The sequence below is a fragment of the Ranitomeya variabilis genome, chromosome 4 (assembly GCF_051348905.1).
Source record: "Ranitomeya variabilis isolate aRanVar5 chromosome 4, aRanVar5.hap1, whole genome shotgun sequence".
NCBI classification, from domain to species: Eukaryota; Metazoa; Chordata; class Amphibia; order Anura; family Dendrobatidae; genus Ranitomeya; species Ranitomeya variabilis.
Genome location: NC_135235.1, coordinates 202005519 through 202028244, shown reverse-complemented (window position 1 = coordinate 202028244; position 22726 = coordinate 202005519). Strand labels below are relative to the sequence as shown.

Genomic DNA, 22726 nt, shown 5'->3' with positions numbered 1-22726 from the left:
AAATCAGACTGCACTCAGATGTCATCCGAGTGCAATCCGATGTTTTCCACTGAATCATTGAGTGCAATCCTTGGACTGACTTGATCCAAATAAAAAGTCAGACGTGTGCACAGCCCCATTGAATAACTTTGGTCCGATTTGATGTTTTGACGGATCAGACTCAGACCGAAAATACTGTCTTCTACACCTGCCCTTGACCATATGGCTTTGTCAGCGAGGAACATCTAGTCTACTATCTATTAAGTGAAATGTTATTTATTGTCTTCATCAAATATTTTTTGTTTTTTTCTTTACAGCCTCCAACACCGACACAAGGGGTAAGTTCCCACCACTGTATCATTAATCTCTGAGACCTGATAAAACTTATAGACTTTTTCTGAAATTCCAGAATGCCTAATTAAGCTTGATATTGGGATGAGCCTGGATTTAGAAATGTAAAAAAAAAATAAAAAATGATTATACAGCCATTGTGACATGTACCTTCCAAGCAAGTACACTAGGCTCATCAGGTCTACGAGATCTATTCAATACTGCGTGCTCCTTGAATTGTGAAATCTGATGACAGATCCTTCTAAAAGTAATCTGTCAGCAGATGTTTGCTATGTAATCTGACAGCAGGATGATATAGAGACAGAGACCCAGATTCCAGCAATGTATCACTTAGCAGTTGTGATACAATCACAGTTTTCTCTGCTGCACATCTAGTAGAGCTCGGAATACTGAGCTGTATATAACCCCACCCACTCCACTGATTGGATGCTTTCTGTGTGCACTGTATATTTATACTGTGTTGGGGGCGTGGTTGGACTAGGAGGCATGAGTCACCTAGTCCAGTAGTGATAATCTCCTGCTGATAAAACACTGATTGTATTGAAGCAGAAAAACACAGGCCAGTAAGTGACACATCGCTGGAATCAGAGTCTCAGCCACTACATCATGCTGCTCTCAGTTTAAAAAGCAAAAACCTGCTGACAGATTCCCTCTAAATATTTTGTTAGTGACTATTTTAAAACTAACAGTTCTTCTCCAATTACTTACCTGACTATTTGGTTTTCTTCATTTAGCCACCTTGTGATTTCTCCGGATGCTCACCCACCGATTGTGATGACGGTTATACGTTGATAGTGAAACACAACCCAGAAGATGACTGCTGCCCCACCTATGAATGCAGTGCGTTTACTACTCTCTTATTTATTAATCGATATTTGCATTATATTTTGGCCCAAAATATGAATTAATTATTAATGGAATTTTAACAGAACCCAATTTACTATGATTTACACTTTTCAATGCCCTACTCTTTTATTCTGTTGCGTGTTGTGACCTGATATTGTAAGTTACATTTTATATAGCTATATTAGCGGACAAACTTATATGTATATTATTATTATTATATATCTTGTTGACTTCTGATTTTCTGCTGCAATGAATGTATGCAACAATTAGATGGTTGTAACAAATTTTCTGAATTTCTGAATTAAACAATTTTTTTTTACACAATATTTTACAGTCCCACCGCCAACGTCACCTCCTCCACCACCAACACCTGTAAGTATAGGCCGTGGCCACCTACTAAATTTTTTCTCATACTTAAAAGTTTTTTCTGCTGATAGTCGATGGCTATAATCATATTTTATTACAGCACGGGTGTGCAGAAGTCGTGTGCAGTAGTAGCGTGGAAGAGTGCACCAAGACAGGAGCTGTCTCCGTTGTTGTTGGCTGGGAGAACAAATGCTGTCCTATCTATCAATGCCGTAAGCTACATTATTATAAGTCATATTTAGTATATTTTACCTAGTTTTTGTTCAGAGATCCTCAGCTATTTGAGAGATTTTGGACCCTTATCCCTTAAAAAATGTGTATGGTATGTAACTGCATTACTCTCTAATTCATATCTCCTATCATCTGGCATGGTGGAGGCTCAATGTTGGGATCTTGGTGTTTCCACAGAACTCAATTGAGATGTACACCATTCATTCTCAACATATGACTAAATAAGGCATTTATGGTGCTGTCCAACCCCAGAATCTGTGGTTTTATAGGAAAAGGCATATAGGGAGGTGATCCTCGGCTAATCGGGATTGATAAGAGAGAGGCAGATGGACTTTAGAGCATCACATGGCACCCGCTCTCTACAGAGTGCGTAACTGTCCACCGATAGCTCGGAGAATTGGATTATATCGGGCATTTAATAGATGTTCCTTGCTAAAGTCTACTTTCTCAGCACACGGCTTCATTTCTAGCTAAAATACGTTTTTGCCTAATAAGAACAGGTAGGATCACAAGCAATAAAATAAAAATTGTTTGTTGATTTTTACAGAGTGTCAACCATGCAGTCCAGCTCCCGTTTGCGAAAACGCGATTGTAGTTTTTGATCCAAACACCCAGTGCTGTCCGTCCTTCACCTGCCGTAAGTACTGCGACTGCTGTGTCATAGTCAAAAGAGGAAAAAATCAGATCATCTGAAAGAAAGAAAGGTCAATGTAGCATGGAAACCTGGTAGCACGCCAAGTCCAATAGTGCAAAGAAAAGCGAAATCCACTAAAATGGATCCTTAAAAAAAACAACTTTTATTGAAAAGCCATAAATATCCGATACAACACCGTGTAGAACATGCGTTTCAGACACCGGATTGGAGTTTTATGGCTTTTCAATAAAATATATTTTTAAAGGATCTATTTGGCTGGATTTCACTTTTCTTTGTCCTCCAACAACTGTTTCCTTAATTTTCGGCAATGTTATATTTCCGGGTGGCAAACGGCTGTCGGGGAGCATTGGTGGGAACATGTGCTCGGGAAAAGAGGTGCTACTCTTTGATGGTTAAGATATTTGGTTTTGACGCTTCGGCAGTCAATTTATCTTTGCCATGTGTTAAACTATGTGGGTTATCACTTACTTCACTTATCATTGTGGAGAAAAAAATAATGCCTATATCACTGATGACAATTTTCCTTTTCTTTTCAGCCCCACCAACTCCTACTCCAACACCGGTAAGTTGATAAATATCAAGAAAAAAACCCACAATGTTCTATTTAATATAAAGACATTTTCAGAATATTTTGGAGGATATTTGTAGGCATTTTAATTTAGATTTTTTTTTCCCCCTACCCCACATTCTTGCAATTTCAATTTCAAATTTATAAAATAGGATAAAACACAATGTCAAGACGTTCAAGGGATCTTCAGGGAAGGTTTTAGGAATTGTATTTTTACAGGTTATAGGTTTAGGAGTTCACATGTTTGCCACCCTACATTCTTACATATGACTTATCATATTGCCTATACACTCCTCAGTCCATGGTCGTAGAATCATTGATATCATAGGATAAATAGACATGTTAATGATATGTAGTTAATGGAAAATATGGAAATAAAATATTAAAAACTCCTCGATTTTACTCAGTCTGGAGTATGAGCATCTGATTCAGATATCCCAGCACTTACAGCCTTGGCTGCTGTCAGAAAGATTATTAATGGTTGTCTGAGGAATGTTCTGATGCAGTTGAGAAATCATCAAGATCCACTGCTGGCAGTTTCTTTACAATTGTTGACCAATGATGTCCCAGATGTGCTCGATGGGAGGCCCGTCTGGTGATTGTGCACCCCTTGTAGAACGTTGCCAGCAGATCCTGATGATTTACCCGAGTACATAGAGAATTTTTCTCAAATTTTTCTGCTTTTTTATCATTTCAATTTCATTGACTATCAATGACTTTTTGCCTTGAAGTTGGAATTTCAGTGTTGAGGAGCGTACTATGGGAATTGCAGCTATATTCCAACTTCTAACCTGATCTCGCCTCTGCTGATGTATTACAGGTAGAGCCATGTAGTAATAGGGTTTGTGAGCCTATCACCTGTACCATGCAAGGCGCCACTGCCGAACGCAGAGAATGGGCTGATCCATGCTGTCCACTCTTCGTCTGCGGTAAGCATTGCCAATATTTTCCCTATTATAATAGCTCCATAATGAAGTTTTATTAAAACTGTTTTGTATGCAGAGCTGGATTATAGGGATCTTACACTTGTCCACAGTCCTCCACCCATCTTGTCTGTTTGTTTATTTATTTGGAAGTCACCTCTTGGACACCTCATTTTCTAAAAAAAAAAAAAAGTCTTGGGTGTTTGGTCCTTTCTAAAGAGGTAATTTTGCCAGCATGTGTCACCCGGATAGGTTTGGCTGTTTCTACTCTTCCCATAGACTTGACTGGAGAAGACCATTCTATGCCCATGTGCTGCCCCTTTTGAAAAATGTACAATAATAGGTCAGGTGGTGTTCAGGTGCCAAAGGCGAGATGTTGGTCTCCACCAACCTAAATCTTGTTCTGCATGGACTCGTCATCTGTCTTCCTTTTACCTCTTAGTTTGGTGGTGAGAGAAGTTCTCTCTCGTTACCTTACAGTCTTTATAGAGAAAACTTTACATGGTCTTCCATTACAGAATGCACAGAAGCATGCAGTCCTCCTCCGGAATGTCAAGATGGCAGACCACCATTCAGAACTCAAGACCCCGAACTTTACTGCTGCCCAGAATATGCATGCCGTAAGTGACCCGACTAAACCTCAAGATGATTGACCGACCCGTTCTATATTATTGAGTCGTGTATAATTATTGCCAATCTCAAAAAGATCCAAGAACTAATATAAGAATTGTGTACTCCTTATCTATTAATTAACGTAAAACTGTCTTGTGTTTTGTTGGCAGTGCCCCCCACATTGGTGCCTCCTGTAACCCCCGGAGAGGTATGACCGCCCTCCAATATGAGTAACAGGGCAATTCTCATCACAACTAGTCCTTGTAATGTCACATATAGTCTCATATATAAATAATTCGAAGCCATGAAGTCGTTTTGTGAGTCTTGGGGTTTTTCTGTAGGGAGCGCCATCCTTCTTAGCGCCAAGTAATAAATACAGCTCCTTATATAACAAGCTTCATTTACACCTCAAGGGTTTGGATACAGATTGATAAGACTCACTACTGACCTGTACGTCCATTACAGTGCCAAGGCGTTACCTGCGTCATTCCAACATGTCGCCAAGATTATTCCCTCATTGAAGTCTCCTCCAACGACCCATGCTGCAAGAGCTACGAGTGCAGTAAGTCAATGTCCAGTCTTTTTGGTAGGATCTATTAAAGCTAAGAAAAAAAAATATATATTTTTTCTATATTTTATTATCCCCCAATAGACTCCTATTATACTATATTATGGCTGTAATAATACTTTTAACAAGTGACAAGACAGATTTAATATCTCCTTACATTGGGAGATCTTGGCACGATCCTCCCTCCCATCAGGACAATCATATACTTTATATGTCAAAATGTATTCCACATATTATAAAAATAATTTGTTCCATAAGTTGTAATATATTTCTTTAAGAGTTTCTATAAATTAGAATATTACTATTGTTTATTACATTTGTGTCACCAGATATTTCGTCCTCATATTATACTATATTATCCCTTGGCTTATTCTGTTGTTATCTCATAGATTTCTTTATGAACTAATTCCTTTTTATATTTTTATTATTTCACAGACCCCCCTCCAACAGCTGTAAGTTACCAAAAGTTTATTTATTTTAATTAATTAATTAATTTATTTATTTATTTATTTATTAAACTTCTCTCTTTTTTAACATATTTCCCTTTGTATTTTTTCAATATTTTTTAGACAGTTCTATGTCTTCCCTTAATAAATAAATATATAATAATTTCAAAAATTAAGGGGGGTAAAGTTCAGGTTTAGTGATTTCCACTGGGCCGACACTTAGAACCTCATTGACTGTCTCACGGGCGAAGGTCGGGCTGGTGATACACATTTCTATACAGTCGGAATATAGTATATAATCCAAGCCTATCAAATTCTTCATTTCCTACTCCAGAAATGTTACTCCAGTCACTGACTGGAGTAATATATCTGGCAAGGCTCACGGAGGCACACTCCATTGATAAGACGGGCCAAGTTAATTAAGTGACATGTGTTTCTTAATTAACGCATTTTAGGCTAGGGTCACACGACCTTATTCTATGCTATTAATACTAATTATGCTAATCAGAGTTTAATCATAGTGTAATCCAATTTTCTTGGATGACGAGAAGATGGAATAAAAAAGGTAAAAAAATTCTCCATTTTCTCCATTGGCAGACCAAAAGTATCAGACTACACTCAGATGTCATCCGAGTGCAGTCCAATGTTTTCCACTGAATGATTGAGTGCAATCCTTGGACTGACTTGATCCAAATAAAAAGTCAGACGTGTGCACAGTCCCATTGAATAACTTTGGTCCGATTTGATGTTTTGACGGATCACACTCAGATTGAAAATACTGTCTTCTACACCTGCCCTTGACCATATGGCTTTGTCGGCATGGAACACCTAGTCTACTATCTATTGAGTGAAATGTTATTTATTGTCTTCATCAAATATTTTTTGTTTTTTTCTTTACAGCCTCCAACACCGACACAAGGGGTAAGTTCCCACCACTGTATCATTAATCTCTGAGACCTGATAAAACTTATAGACTTTTTCTGAAATTCCGGAATGCCTAATTAAGCTTGATATTGGGATGAGCCTGGATTTAGAAATGTAAAAAAAAAATAAAAAATGATTATATAGCCATTGTGACATGTACCTTCCAAGCAAGTACACTAGGCTCATCAGGTCTACGAGATCTATTCAATACTGCGTGCTCTTTGTATTGTGAAATCTGATGGCAGATCCTTCTAAAAGTAATCTGTTAGCAGATGTTTGCTATGTAATCTGACAGCAGGATGATATAGAGACAGAGACCCAGATTCCAGCAATGTATCACTTAGCAGTTGTGATACAATCACAGTTTTCTCTGCTGCAGATCTAGTAGAGCTCGGAATACTGAGCTGTGTATAACCCCGCCCACTCCACTGATTGGATGCTTTCTGTGTGCACTGTATATTTATACTGTGTTGGGGGTGGCGTGGTTGGACTAGGAGGCATGAGTCACCTAGTCCAGTAGTGATAATCTCCTGCTGATAAAACACTGATTGTATTGAAGCAGAAAAACACAGGCCAGTAAGTGACACATCGCTGGAATCAGAGTCTCAGCCACTACATCATGCTGCTCTCAGTTTAAATAGCAAAAACCTTCTGACAGATTCCCTCTAAATATTTTGTTAGTGACTAATATAAACCTAACAGTTCTTCTCCAATTACTTACCTGACTATTTGGTTTTCTTTATTTAGCCACCTTGTGATTTCTCCGGATGCTCACCCACCGATTGTGATGACGGTTATACGTTGATAGTGAAACACAACCCAGAAGATGACTGCTGCCCCACCTATGAATGCAGTGCGTTTACTACTCTCTTATTTATTAATCGATATTTGCATTATATTTTGGCCTAAAATATTAATTAATTATTAATGGAATTTTAACAGAACCCAATTTACTATGATTTACACTTTTCAATGCCCTACTCTTTTATTCTCTTGCGTGTTGCGACCTGATATTGTAAGTTACATTTTATATAGCTATATTAGGAGACAAACTTATATGTATATTATTATTATTATATATCTTGTTGACTCCTGATTTTCTGCTGCAATGAATGTATGCAACAATTAGATGGTTGTAACAAATTTTCTGAATTTCTGAATTAAACAATTTTTTTTACACAATATTTTACAGTCCCACCGCCAACGTCACCTCCTCCACCACCAACACCTGTAAGTATAGGCCGTGGCCACCTACTAAATTTTTTCTCATACCTAAAAGTTTTTTCTGCTGATAGTCGATGGCTATAATCATATTTTATTACAGCACGGGTGTGCAGAAGTTGTGTGCAGTAGTAGCGTGGAAGAGTGCACCAAGGCAGGAGCTGTTTCCGTTGTTGTTGGCTGGGAGAACAAATGCTGTCCTATCTATCAATGCCGTAAGCTACATTATTATAAGTCCTATTTAGTATATTTTACCTAGTTTTTGTTCAGAGATCCTCAGCTATTTGAGAGATTTTGGACCCTTATCCCTTAAAAAATGTGTATGGTATGTAACTGCATTACTCTCTAATTCATATCTCCTATAATCTGGCATGGTGGAGGCTCAATGTTGGGATCTTGGTGTTTCCACAGAACTCAATTGAGATGTACACCCTTCATTCTCTTCATATGACTAAATAAGGCATTTATGGTGCTGTCCAACCCCAGAATCTGTGGTTCTATAGGAAAAGGCATATAGGGAGGTGATCCTCGGCTAATCGGGATTGATAAGAGAGAGGCAGATGGACTTTAGAGCATCACATGGCACCTGCTCTCTACAGAGTGTGTGACTGTCCACCGATAGCTCGGAGAATTGGATTATATCGGGCATTTAATAGATGTTCCTTGCTAAAGTCTACTTTCTCAGCACACGGCTTAATTTCTATATAAATACGTTTTTGCCTAATAAGAACAGGTAGGTTCACAAGCAATAAAATAAAAATTGTTTGTTGATTTTTACAGAGTGCCAACCATGCAGTCCAGCTCCCTTTTGCGAAAACGCGATTGTAATTTTTGATCCAAACTCCCAGTGCTGTCCGTCCTTCGCCTGCCGTAAGTACTGCGACTGCTGTGTCATAGTCAAAAAGAGAAAAAAGTCAGATCATCTGAAAGGATAAAGGTCAATGTAGCATGGAAACCTGGTAGCACGCCAAGTCCAATAGTGCAAAGAAAAGCAAAATCCACTAAAATGGATCCTTATAAAAAACAAGTTTTATTGAAAAGCCATAAATATCCGATACAACACCGTGTAGAACATGCGTTTCAGACACCGGATTGGAGTTTTATGGCTTTTCAATAAAAGATATTTTTTAAGGATCTATTTGGCTGGATTTCACTTTTCTTTGTCCTCCAACATCTGTTTCCTTAATTTTCGGCAATGTTATATTTCCGGGTGGCAAACGGCTGTCGGGGAGCATTGGTGGGAACATGTGCTCGGGAAAAGAGCTGCTACTCTTTGATGGTCAAGATGTTTGGTTTTGACGCTTCGGCAGTCAATTTATCTTTGCCATGTGTTAAACTATGTGGGTTATCACTTACTTCACTTATCATTTTGGAGAAAAAAATAATGCCTATATCACTGATGACAATTTTCCTTTTCTTTTCAGCCCCACCAACTCCTACTCCAACACCGGTAAGTTGATAAATATCAAGAAAAAAACCCACAATGTTCTATTTAATATAAAGACATTTTCAGAATATTTTGGAGGATATTTGTAGGAATTTTAATGTAGATTGTTTTTTCCCCCTACTCCACATTCTTGCAATTTGAATTTCGAATTTATAAGATAGGATAAAACACAATGTCGAGACGTTCAAGGGATCTTCTGGAAAGGTTTTAGGAATTGTGCATAACTGTAGGTTTAGGAGTTCACATGTTTGCCACCCTACATTCTTACATATGACTTATCATATTGCCTATACACTCCTCAGTCCATGGTCGTAGAATCATTGATATCATAGGATAAATAGACATGTTAATGATATGTAGTTAATGGAAAAAATGGAAATAAAATATTAAAAACTCCTCGATTTTACTCAGTCTGGAGTATGAGCACCTGATTCAGATATCCCAGCACTTACAGCCTTGGCTGCTGTCAGAAAGATTATTAATGGTTGTCTGAGGAATGTTCTGATGCAGTTGAGAAATCATCAAGATCCACTGCTGGCAGTTTCTTTACAATTGTTGACCAATGATGTTCCAGATGTGCTCGATGGGAGGCCAGTCTGGTGATTGTAGAACGTTGACCGCAGATCTTGATGATTTACCCGAGTACATAGAGAATTTTTCTCAAATGACCATTAAATTGAGATGTTTTGAACATTTTGTTTCTGATCTTTTATCATTTCAATTTCATTGACTATCAATGACTTTTTGCCTTGAAGTTGGAATTTCAATGTTGAGGAGCGTACTATGGGAATTGCAGCTATATTCCAACTTCTAACCTGATCTCGCCTCTGCTGATGTATTACAGGTAGAGCCATGTAGTAATAGGGTTTGTGAGCCTATCACCTGTACCATGCAAGGCGCCACTGCCGAACGCAGAGAATGGGCTGATCCATGTTGTCCACTCTTCGTCTGCGGTAAGCATTGCCAATATTTTCCTTATTATAATAGCTCCATAATGAAGTTTTATTAAAACTGTTTTGTATGCAGAGCTGGATTATAGGGAGGTTACACTTGTCCACAGTCCTCCACCCATCTTGTCTGTTTATTTATTTGGAAGACACCTCATTTTCTAAAAAAAAAAAGTCTTGGGTGTTTGGTCCTTTCTAAAGAGGTAATTTTGCCAGCATGTGTCTCCCGGATAGGTTTGGCTGTTTCTAGTCTTCCCATAGACTTGACTGGAGAAGACCATTCTATGCCCATGTGCTGCCCCTTTTGAAAAATGTACAATAATAGTTCAGGTGGTGTTCAGGTGCCAAAGGCGAGATGTTGGTCTCCACCAACCTAAATCTTGTTCTGCATGGACTCGTCATCAGTCTTCCTTTTACCTCTTAGTTTGGTGGTGAGAGAAGTTCTCTCTCGTTACCTTACAGTCTGTATAGAGAAAACTTTACATGGTCTTCCATTACAGAATGCACAGAAGCATGCAGTCCTCCTCCGGAATGTCAAGATGGCAGCCCACCATTCAGAACTCAAGACCCCGAACTTTACTGCTGCCCAGAATATGCATGCCGTAAGTGACCCGACTAAACCTCAAGATGATTGACCGACCCGTTCTATATTATTGAGTCATGTATAATTATTGCCAATCTCAAAAAGATCCAAGAACTAATGTAAGAATTGTGTAATCATTATTAATTAACGTAAAACTGTCTTGTGTTTTGTTGGCAGTGCCCCCCACCTTGGTGCCTCCTGTAACCCCCGGAGAGGTATGACCGCCCTTCAATATGAGTAACAGGGCAATTCTCATCACAGCTAGTCCTTGTAATGTCACATATAGTCTCATATATAAATAATTCGAAGCCATGAAGTCGTTTTGTGAGTCTTGGGGTTTTTCTCTAGGGAGCGCCATCCTTCGTAGCGCCATGTAATAAATACAGCTCCTTATATAACAAGCTTCATTTACACCTCAAGGGTTTGGATACAGATTGATAAGACTCACTACTGACCTGTACGTCCATTACAGTGCCAAGGCGTTACCTGCGTCATTCCAACATGTCGCCAAGATTATTCCCTCATTGAAGTCTCCTCCAACGACCCATGCTGCAAGAGCTACGAGTGCAGTAAGTCAATGTCCAGTCTTTTTGGTGGGACCTATTAAAGCTAAGAAAAAAATATATATATTTTTTCTATATTTTATTATCCCCCAATAGACTCCTATTATACTATATTATGGCTGTAATAATACTTTTAACAAGTGACAAGACAGATTTAATATCTCCTTACATTGGGAGATCTTGGCACGATCCTCCCTCCCATCAGGACAATCATATACTTTATATGTCAAAATGTATTCCACATATGATAAAAATAATTAATTCCATAAATTGTAATATATTTCTATAAGAGTTTCTATAAATTAGAATATTACTATTGTTTATTACATTTGTGTCACCAGATATTTCGTCCTCATATTATACTATATTATCCCTTGGCTTATTCTGTTGTTATCTCATAGATTTCTTTATGAACTAATTCCTTTTTATATTTTTATTATTTCACAGACCCCCCTCCAACAGCTGTAAGTTCCCAAAAGTTTATTTATTTTAATTAATTTATTTATTTATTTATTAAACTTCTCTCTTTTTTAACATATTTCCCTTTGTATTTTTTCAATATTTTGTAGACAGTTCTAAGTCTTCCCTTAATAAATAAATATATAATAATTTCAAAAATTAAGGGGGGTAAAGTTCAGGTTTAGTGATTTCCATTGGGCCGACACTTAGAACCTCATTGACTGTTTCACAGGTGAAGGTCGGGCTGGTGATACACATTCCTATACAGTCGGAATATAGTATATAATCCAAGCCTATCAAATTCTTCATTTCCTACTCCAGAAATGTTACTCCAGTCACTGACTGGAGTAATATATCTGGCAAGGCTCACGGAGGCACACTCCATTGATAAGATAAGCCAAGTAAATTAAGTGACATGTGTTTCTTAATTAACGCATTTTAGGCTAGGGTCACACGACCTTATTGTATGCTATTCAAACTAATTATGCTAATCAGACTCTGATCAGAGTTTAATCATAGTGTAATCCAATTTTCTTGGATGAGGAGAAGATGGAATAAAAAAGGTAAAAAAAATTCTCCATTTTCTCCATTGGCAGACCTAGAAAATCGGACTGCACTCAGATGCCATCCGAGTGCAGTCCGATGTTTTCCACTGAATCATTGAGTGCAATCCTTGGACTGACTTGATCCAAATAAAAAGTCAGACGTGTGCACAGCCCCATTGAATAACTTTGGTCCGATTCGATGTTTTGACGGATCACACTCAGACCGAAAATACTGTCTTCTGCACCTGCCCTTATCCATATGGCTTTGTCGGCGAGGAACATCTAGTCTACTATCTATTGAGTGAAATGTTATTAATTGTCTTCATCAAACATTTTTCGTTTTTTTTTTTTTACAGCCTCCAACACCGACACAAGGGGTAAGTTCCCATCACTGTATCATTAATCTCTGAGACCTGATAAAACTTATAGATTTATCCTGAAATTCCAAAATGCCTAATTAAGCTTGATATTGGGATGAGCCTGGATTTAGAAATGTAAAAAAAAAATAAAAAATGATTATACAGCCATTGTGACATGTACCTTCCAAGTAAGTACACTAGGCTCATCAGGTCTACGAGATCTATTCAATACTGCGTGCTCTTTGTATTGTGAAATCTGATGACAGATCCTTCTAAAAGTAATCTGTCAGTAGATGTTTGCTATGTAATCTGACAGCAGGATGATATAGAGACAGAGACCCAGATTCCAGCAATGTATCACTTAGCAGTTGTGATACAATCACAGTTTTCTCTGCTGCAGATCTAGTAGAGCTCGGAATACTGAGCTGTGTATAACCCCGCCCACTCCACTGATTGGATGCTTTCTGTGTGCACTGTATATTTACACTGTGTTGGGGGTGTGGTTGGACTAGGAGGCACAAGACACCTAGTCCAGTAGTGATAATCTCCTGCTGATAAAACACTGATTGTATTGAAGCAGAAAAACACAGGCCAGTAAGTGACACATCGCTGGAATCAGAGTCTCAGCCACTACATCATGCTGCTCTCAGTTTATATAGCAAAAACCTGCTGACAGATTCCCTCTAAATATTTTGTTAGTGACTATTTTAAAACTAACGGTTCTTCTCCAATTACTTACCTGACTATTTTGTTTTCTTTATTTAGCCACCTTGTGATTTCTCCGGATGCTCACCCACCGATTGTGATGACGGTTATACGTTGATTGTGAAACACAACCCAGAAGATGACTGCTGCCCCACCTATGAATGCAGTGCGTTTACTACTCTCTTATTTATTAATCAATATTTGCATTATATTTTGGCCTAAAATATGAATTAATAATTAATGGAATTTTAACAGAACCCAATTTACTATGATTTACACTTTTCAATGCCCTACTCTTTTATTCTCTTGCGTGTTGTGACCTGATATTGTAAGTTACATTTTATATAGCTATATTAGCGGACAAACTTATATGTATATTATTATTATATATATCTTCTTGACTTCTGATTTTCTGCTGCAATTAATGTATGCAACAACTTAATGAATGATTTTATCTTAAAGATATTACTTCTTTTTTACATGATCAATTAGATGGTTGTAACAAATTTTCTGAATTTCTGAATTAAACAATTTTTTTTTACACAATATTTTACAGTCCCACCGCCAACGTCACCTCCTCCACCACCAACACCTGTAAGTATTGGCCATGGCCACCTACTAAATTTTTTCTCATACCTAAAAGTTTTTTCTGCTGATAGTCGATGGCTATAATCATATTTTATTACAGCACGGGTGTGCAGAAGTTGTGTGCAGTAGTAGCGTGGAAGAGTGCACCAAGACAGGAGCTGTCTCCGTTGTTGTTGGCTGGGAGAACAAATGCTGTCCTATCTATCAATGCCGTAAGATACATTATTACAAGTCATATTTAGCATATTTTACCTAGTTTTTGTTCAGAGGTCCGCAGCTATTTGAGAGATTTTGCACCCTTATCCCTTAAAAAATGTGTATGGTATGTAACTGCATTACTCTCTAATTCATACCTCCTATCATCTGGCATGGTGGAGGCTCAATGTTGGGATCTTGGTGTTTCAACAGAACCTAATTAAGATGTATGACCTTCATTCTCAACTTATGACTAAATAAGGCATTTATAGTGCTGTCCAACCCCAGAATCTTTGGTTTTATAGGCATATAGGGAGGTGATCCTCGGCTAATCGGGATTGATAAGAGAAAGGCAGATGGACGTTAGAGCATTACATGGCACTCGCTCACTACAGAGTGTGTGACTGTCCACCGATAGCTCGGAGAATTGGATTATATCGGGCATTTAATAGATGTTCCTTGCTAAAGTCTACTTTCTCAGCACACGGCTTCATTTCTAGCTAAAATACGTTTTTGCCTAATAAGAACAGGTAGGATCACAAGCAATAAAATAAAAATTGTTTGTTGATTTTTACAGAGTGTCAACCATGCAGTCCAGCTCCCGTTTGCGAAAACGAGATTGTAGTTTTTGATCCAAACACCCAGTGCTGTCCGTCCTTCGCCTGCCGTAAGTACTGCGACTGCTGTGTCATAGTCAAAAGAGGAAATAGTCAGATCTGAAAGAAAAAAGATCAACGCAGCATGGAAACCTGGTAGCACGCCAAGTCCAATAGTGCAAAGAAAAGTGAAATTCACTAAAATGGATCCTTAAAAAAACAACTTTTATTGAAAAGCCATAAATATCCGATACAACACCGTGTAGAACTGCCGATGGTTTTATGGCTTTTCAATAAAAGATATTTTTTAAGGATCTATTTGGCTGGATTTCACTTTTCTTAGTCCTCCAACAACTGTTTCCTTAATTTTCTGCAATGTTATATTTCCGGGTGGCAAACGGCTGTCGGGGAGCATTGGTGGGAACATGTGCTCGGGAAAAGAGGTGCTACTCTTTGATGGTCAAGATATTTGGTTTTGACGCTTCGGCAGTCAATTTATCTTTGCCATGTGTTAAACTATGTGGGTTATCACTTACTTCACTTATCATTGTGGAGAAAAAATAATGCCTATATCACTGATGACAATTTTCCTTTTCTCTTCAGCCCCACCAACTCCTACTCCAACAACGGTAAGTTGATAAATCTCAAGAAAAAAACTACGATGTTCTATTTAATATAAAGACATTTTCAGAATATTTTGGAGGATATTTGTAGGAATTTTAAGTTAGATTTTTTTTCCCCCTACCCACATTCTTGCAATTTCAATTTCGAATTTATAAAATGGGATAAAACACAATGTCGAAACGTTCAAGGGATCTTCTGGAAAGGTTTTAGGAATTGTGCATAACTGTAGGTTTAGGAGTTCACATGTTTGCCACCCTACATTCCTACATATGACTTATCATATTGCCTATACACTCCTCAGTCCATGGTCGTAGAATCATGGATATCATAGGATAAATAGACATGTTATTGATATGTAGTTAATGGAAAATATGGAAATAAAATATTAAAAACGTCTCGATTTCACTCCATCTGGAGTATGAGCACCTGATTCAGATATCCCAGCACTTACAGCCTTGGCTGCTGTCAGAAAGATTATTAATGGTTGTCTGAGGAATGTTCTGATGCAGTTGAGAAATCATCAAGATCCACTGCTGGCAGTTCCTTTACAATTGTTGACCAATGATGTTCCAGATGTGCTCGATGGGAGGCCAGTCTGGTGATTGTGCACCCCTTGTAGAACGATGCCAGCAGATCTTGATGATTTACCCGAGTACATAGAGAATTTTTCTCAAATGACCATTAAATTGAGATGTTTTGAACATTTTGTTTCTGATCTTTTATCATTTCAATTTCTTTGACTATCAATGACTTTTTGCCTTGAAGTTGGAATTTCAATGTTGAGGAGCGTACTATGGGAATTGCAGCTATATTCCAACTTCTAACCTGATCTCGCCTCTGCTGATGTATTACAGGTAGAGCCATGTAGTAATAGGGTTTGTGAGCCTATCACCTGTACCATGCAAGGCGCCACTGCCGAACGCAGAGAATGGGCTGATCCATGTTGTCCACTCTTCGTCTGCGGTAAGCATTGCCAATATTTTCCTTATTATAATAGCTCCATAATGAAGTTTTATTAAAACTGTTTTGTATGCAGAGCTGGATTATAGGGAGGTTACACTTGTCCACAGTCCTCCACCCATCTTGTCTGTTTATTTATTTGGAAGACACCTCATTTTCTAAAAAAAAAAAAGTCTTGGGTGTTTGGTCCTTTCTAAAGAGGTAATTTTGCCAGCATGTGTCTCCCGGATAGGCTTGGCTGTTTCTACTCTTCCCATAGACTTGACTGGAGAAGACCATTCTATGCCCATGTGCTGCCCCTTTCGAAAAATGTACAATAATAGTTCAGGTGGTGTTCAGGTGCCAAAGGCGAGATGTTCTTTGTGTCTGGAGGAGAGAAGGTTTTTCCACCAACATAGAAGAGGATTCTTTACTGTTAGGGCAGTGATAATCTGGAATTGCTTGCCTGAGGAGGTGGTGATGGCGAACTCAGTCGAGGGGTTCAAGAGAGGCCTGGATGTCTTCCTGGAGCAGAACAATATTGTATCATACAATTATTAGGTTCTGTAGAAGGAGGTAGATCTGGGAATGTATTATGATGGAATATAGGCTGAACTGGATGGACAAATGTCTTTTTTCGGCCTTACTAACTATGTTACTATGTTACTATGTTGGTCTCCACCAACCTAAATCTTGTTCTGCATGGACTCGTCATCTGTCTTCCTTTTACCTCTTAGTTTGGTGGTGAGAGAAGTTCTCTCTCGTTACCTTACAGTCTGTATAGAGAAAACTTTACATGGTCTTCCATTACAGAATGCACAGAAGCATGCAGTCCTCCTCCGGAATGTCAAGATGGCAGCCCACCATTCAGAACTCAAGACCCCGAACTTTACTGCTGCCCAGAATATGCATGCCGTAAGTGACCCGACTAAACCTCAAGATGATTGACCGACCCGTTCTATATTATTGAGTCATGTATAATTATTGCCAATCTCAAAAAGATCCAAGAACTAATGTAAGAATTGTGTAATCATTATTAATTAACGTAAAACTGTCTTGTGTTTTGTTGGCAGTGCCCCCCACATTGGTGCCTCCTGTAACCCCCGGAGAGGTATGACCGCCCTCCAATATGAGTAACAGGGCAATTCTCATCACAACTAGTCCTTGTAATGTCACATATAGTCTCATATATAAATAATTCGAAGCCATGAAGTCGTTTTGTGAGTCTTGGGGTTTTTCTGTAGGGAGCTCCATCCTTCGTAGCGCCATGTAATAAATACAGCTCCTTATATAACAAGCTTCATTTACACCTCAAGGGTTTGGATACAGATTGATAAGACTCACTACTGACCTGTACGTCCATTACAGTGCCAAGGCGTTACCTGCGTCATTCCAACATGTCGCCAAGATTATTCCCTCATTGAAGTCTCCTCCAACGACCCATGCTGCAAGAGCTACGAGTGCAGTAAGTCAATGTCCAGTCTTTTTGGTAGGACCTATTAAAGCTAAGAAAAATATTTTTTTTTTCTTTATTTTATTATCCCCCAATAGACTCCTATTATACTATATTATGGCTGTAATAATACTTTTAACAAGTGACAAGAAAGATTTAATATCTCCTTACATTGGGAGATCTTGGCACGATCCTCCCTCCCATCAGGACAATCATATACTTTATATGTCAAAATATATTCCACATATTATAAAAATAATTCATTCCATAAATTGTAATATATTTCTATAAGAGTTTCTATAAATTAGAATATTACTATTGTTTATTACATTTGTGTCACCAGATATTTATTACATTTGTGTCACCAGATATTTCGTCCTCATATTATACTATTTCCCTTGGCTTATTCTGTTGTTATCTCATAGATTTCTTTATGAACTAATTCCTTTTTATATTTTTATTATTTCACAGACCCCCCTCCAACAGCTGTAAGTTACCAAAAGTTTATTTATTTTAATTAATTTATTTATTTATTTAACTTCTCTCTTTTTTAACATATTTCTCTTTGTATTTTTTCAATATTTTTAGACAGTTTTATGTCTTCCCTTAATAAATAAATATATAATAAATTCAAAAATTAAGCGGGGTAACGTTCGGGTTTAGTGATTTCCACTGGGCCGACACTTAGAACCTCAGGTGACCGTCTCATGGGCGAAGGTCGGGCTGGTGATACACATTCCTATACAGTCGGAATATAGTATATAATCCAAGCCTATCAAATTTTTCATTTCCTACTCCAGAAATGTTACTCCAGTCACTGACTGGAGTAATATATCTGGCAAGGCTCACGGAGGCACACTCCATTGATAAGATGGGCCAAGTTAATTAAGTGACATGTGTTTCTTAATTAACGCATTTTAGGCTAGGGTCACACGACCTTATTTTATGCTATTCAAACTAATTATGCTAATCAGACTCTGATCAGAGTTTAATCATAGTGTAATCCAATTTTCTTGGATGAGGAGAAGATGGAATAAAAAAGGTAAAAAAAATTCTCCATTTTCTCCATTGGCAGACCAAGAAAATCGGACTGCACTCAGATGTCATCCGAGTGCAGTCCAATGTTTTCCACTGAATCATTGAGTGCAATCCTTGGACTGACTTGATCCAAATAAAAAGTCAGATGTGTGCACAGCCCCATTGAATAACTTTGGTCCGATTCGATGTTTTGACGGATCACACTCAGACCGAAATTACGGTCTTCTGCACCTGCCCTTATCCATATGGCTTTGTCGGCACGGAACATCTAGTCTACTATCTATTGAGTGAAATGTTATTTATTGTCTTCATCAAATATTTTTCGTTTATTTCTTTACAGCCTCCAACACCGACACAAGGGGTAAGTTCCCATCACTGTATCATTAATCTCTGAGACCTGATAAAACTTATAGACTTTTTCTGAAATTCCAGAATGCCTAATTAAGCTTGATATTGGGATGAGCCTGGACTTAGAAATGGAAAAAAAAAAAAAAAATGATTATACAGCCATTGTGACATGTACCTTCCAAGCAAGTACACTAGGCTCATCAGGTCTACGAGATCTATTCAATACTGCGTGCTCTTTGTATTGTGAAATCTGATGACAGATCCTTCTAAAAGTAATCTGTCAGCAGATGTTTGCTATGTAATCTGACAGCAGGATGATATAGAGACAGAGATCCAGATTCCAGCAATGTATCACTTAGCAGTTGTGATACAATCACAGTTTTCTCTGCTGCAGATCTAGTAGAGCTCGGAATACTGAGCTGTGTATAACCCCGCCCACATCACTGATTGGATGCTTTCTGTCTGCACTGTATATTTATACTGTGTTGGGGGGGCGTGGTTGGACTAGGAGGCACGAGACACCTAGTCCTGTAGTGATAATCTCCTGCTGATAAAACTCTGATTGTATTTAAGCAGAAAAACACAGGCCAGTAAGTGACACATCGCTGGAATCAGAGTCTCAGCCACTACATCATGCTGCTCTCAGTTTAAAAAGCAAAAACCTGCCGACAGATTCCCTCTAAATATTTTGTTAGTGACTAATATAAACCTAACAGTTCTTCTCCAATTACTTACCTGACTATTTGGTTTTCTTTATTTAGCCACCTTGTGATTTCTCCGGATGCTCACCCACCGATTGTGATGACGGTTATACTTTGATGGTGAAACACAACCCAGAAGATGACTGCTGCCCCACCTATGAATGCAGTGCGTTTACTACTCTCTTATTTATTAATCGATATTTGCATTATATTTTGGCCTAAAATATGAATTAATTATTAATGGAATTTTAACAGAACCCAATTTACTATGATTTACACTTTTCCATGCCCTACTCTTTTATTCTGTTGCGTGTTGTGACCTGATGTTGTAAGTTACATTTTATATAGCTATATTAGGGGACAAACTTATATGTATATATTATTATTATTATTATTATTATTATATATCTTGTTGACTTCTGATTTTCTGCTGCAATGAATGTATGCAACAATTAGATGGTTGTAACAAATTTTCTGAATTTCTGAATTAAACAATTTTTTTTTACACAATATTTTACAGTCCCACCGCCAACGTCACCGCCTCCACCCCCAACACCTGTAAGTATAGGCCGTGGCCACCTACTGAATGATTTCTCATACATAAAAGCTTTTTCTGCTGATAGTCGATGGCTATAATCATATTATATTACAGCCCGGGTGTGAAGGAGTTGTGTGTAACGTGGCAGAGTGCACCAAGGAAGGGGCTGTCTCCGTGGCTGTCGGCTGGGAGAATAACTGCTGTCCTGTCTATCAATGCCGTAAGCTGCACTTTTACAAGTCATGTTTAGAATATCTGACCTAGTTTTAGTTCAGGGGTCCTCAGCTATTTGAGAGATTTTGGACCCTTAACCATTTAAAAATTGATCGGGGTCATAGCTGCATTACTGCCCACTTCATATTCCTGAACATGGCGTATGGTGGAGGCTCAATGTCAAAATCTTGGTGTTCCCTCAAGCCCGGTTTGAGTCCTACGACCATCAATTCTCAATATATTGCTAAATTTAAAGTGCCAGGCTACAAATGCTGTTTTATCCTCTTCACTACGATTAAATCAAGTCCATCAAATGAGGACAAATATGCCGTCTTGGCGTGCCAGCCCACATCAAAGGCAGGAACACTACATTTGACGTATAAGTACGTCAAAGGCGGTGAAGGGGTTGAATATGGGCATTTATGGTGATGTACAAGTCCAGAATCTGAATTTAGGGATTTTGTGAAGTCCTATAGAAAAATACTTACAAGTGGTGTATTAGGAGGTGAGTCTCAGCAGTAACTATCTCCTGTCCACCGATGGACACAGACCCAAAATATGGGTCCTTTGCAGCCTAAGAGCTCATCGTAATGCACTGTTTCACCTGCTTTGGAGGTAGAAATGTTCCCGTTACCTCTTGGGTGGGTCCCTGTGCTTCCGCACAGGTTGCACCAATAATATGTCCGCCTTTACTCTTGTATAATAAGAGGTGATGTGAATGAGGCAGATGGACGGTAGAGCAACACATAGCACTCACTAACTCCAGTGTGTGTGTTACTGTATGCCGATAGCTCGGAGAATTGGATAATTGATCTCTGTGTAGGCATGTAATAGATTTTCCCCGCTAAAGTTTCGCCTTTCGACACATGGCTACAGTTCATTTTGGCTAAGAAGAAGAACGTTCTCAAGTAATAACCACATTGTGTGATCTGTCGATTTTTTTCAGAGTGTCAGCCATGCAGTCCACCTCCTAATTGTGGTGATCAAAGCCTTGCTATACATTTTGATCCAAACATCCAATGTTGTCCGATCTACGAATGCGGTAAGTACACCAGCTGCTATTTCCTTAATTCTCTGAAATTTTACACTTTTCGGTGGCAAACGACTGTAAGGAATCACTGGCGGGAACATGAGTCTTGGGTGTTGGGCTTCCGAGTGTAAAGGATGTCTACCACCTACTCTTCTTTGGTCAAGATCTTTGCTGCAAATAAACTGAAGTTGCTGATCGCTTGATTTCTTAATTGTGCATGAAACAAAAAAAATATTATGATAACTTATTTATTGATGACAATTTATTTTTTTTTCAGTCCCCCCTACTACTACTCCTACTCCTACTCCAACACCAGTAAGTTAATCGATACCATAAAAAAGTATTAGATTTAATATGAACTTTTTTTAAAATATTTTTTAATGATATTTGTTGGAATGTTGATTTAGATTTTTTTCTTATTACTCATTCTGTAATTTAATTCAGAATTTGTAGGATAATATAGATCACTAAAATTGCTCGGGAAAGATATATGTCTTGGTACCAATAGTATCAACCACTGAGGACTTTCAATTCTAAATATTTTTCTAAAATTGCTCGATTACTTAAGCCGTCAATGCAAAACAACTTAGGTTTTAGGAGTTGTGCATAACTGTACAGAATATGTAAAATATACCCCAAAATGTTACCCTTCTGGCTGCGTGTATTGATGACAGCCATATGTGACCTCCATAATGATGTTACCTACCTGTTCACATGCAAGTTGCTTCTTCAGGGAGAAAGCGGACAAAAAATCATGATAGGAAGCCAAGCTTCATACTCAATTTGCATTACAGTCATGTTTTGGCATCATTCATTGCCCCTTATTAGTGCAAAGCAGGAGCCCTGAGATAGAGGTGTCTGGCTGCTTGTCAATAAAGTTGTTGCCCTCTTTCTCTCTAAAAAGACAATTTGCATATTGATATTCCCAGGGAGCATTGCATGGCCTATAAGTTTCTCTATGCCGACTTGTCTCTTAAAACAAGGAGAAACTTTATCTTTTACGCCCATGTCACACTGTCAGTCTTCTCACCCACCCAAATCAGTATTCCTGTTTTGCGCTGATGAGGGGCAAACATGCCGAAACAAGTCTTCAAATGAAGTGTCTGGTTTGGCTTTTTATCCTAAGTCATATTACAAGTCCTTTGAAGAATGAACCTTGACTTCT

The 22726-nt window shown here is 38.3% G+C and overlaps 1 protein-coding gene across 1 annotated transcript in view; it reads left to right on the top strand.

The window, feature by feature from the left end:
• LOC143770229 (uncharacterized) overlaps nt 1-22726 on the top strand; it is a 263961-nt gene that overhangs the window by 206026 nt on the left and 35209 nt on the right. Inside the window, exons 138-176 of the mRNA XM_077259650.1 lie at nt 297-317; nt 1065-1170; nt 1511-1548; nt 1643-1754; nt 2321-2410; nt 2965-2990; nt 3817-3925; nt 4438-4539; nt 4702-4739; nt 4997-5093; nt 5535-5551; nt 6446-6466; nt 7217-7322; nt 7662-7699; nt 7794-7905; nt 8471-8560; nt 9115-9140; nt 9982-10090; nt 10585-10686; nt 10845-10882; nt 11140-11236; nt 11678-11694; nt 12591-12611; nt 13359-13464; nt 13855-13892; nt 13987-14098; nt 14659-14748; nt 15281-15306; nt 16156-16264; nt 17054-17155; nt 17314-17351; nt 17609-17705; nt 18165-18181; nt 19072-19092; nt 19841-19946; nt 20301-20338; nt 20433-20538; nt 21478-21573; nt 21839-21876. Of these exons, the coding sequence (XP_077115765.1) occupies nt 297-317; nt 1065-1170; nt 1511-1548; nt 1643-1754; nt 2321-2410; nt 2965-2990; nt 3817-3925; nt 4438-4539; nt 4702-4739; nt 4997-5093; nt 5535-5551; nt 6446-6466; nt 7217-7322; nt 7662-7699; nt 7794-7905; nt 8471-8560; nt 9115-9140; nt 9982-10090; nt 10585-10686; nt 10845-10882; nt 11140-11236; nt 11678-11694; nt 12591-12611; nt 13359-13464; nt 13855-13892; nt 13987-14098; nt 14659-14748; nt 15281-15306; nt 16156-16264; nt 17054-17155; nt 17314-17351; nt 17609-17705; nt 18165-18181; nt 19072-19092; nt 19841-19946; nt 20301-20338; nt 20433-20538; nt 21478-21573; nt 21839-21876 (2673 nt within the window). The remainder of the gene's footprint in view (nt 1-296; nt 318-1064; nt 1171-1510; nt 1549-1642; nt 1755-2320; nt 2411-2964; nt 2991-3816; nt 3926-4437; nt 4540-4701; nt 4740-4996; nt 5094-5534; nt 5552-6445; nt 6467-7216; nt 7323-7661; nt 7700-7793; nt 7906-8470; nt 8561-9114; nt 9141-9981; nt 10091-10584; nt 10687-10844; nt 10883-11139; nt 11237-11677; nt 11695-12590; nt 12612-13358; nt 13465-13854; nt 13893-13986; nt 14099-14658; nt 14749-15280; nt 15307-16155; nt 16265-17053; nt 17156-17313; nt 17352-17608; nt 17706-18164; nt 18182-19071; nt 19093-19840; nt 19947-20300; nt 20339-20432; nt 20539-21477; nt 21574-21838; nt 21877-22726) is intronic.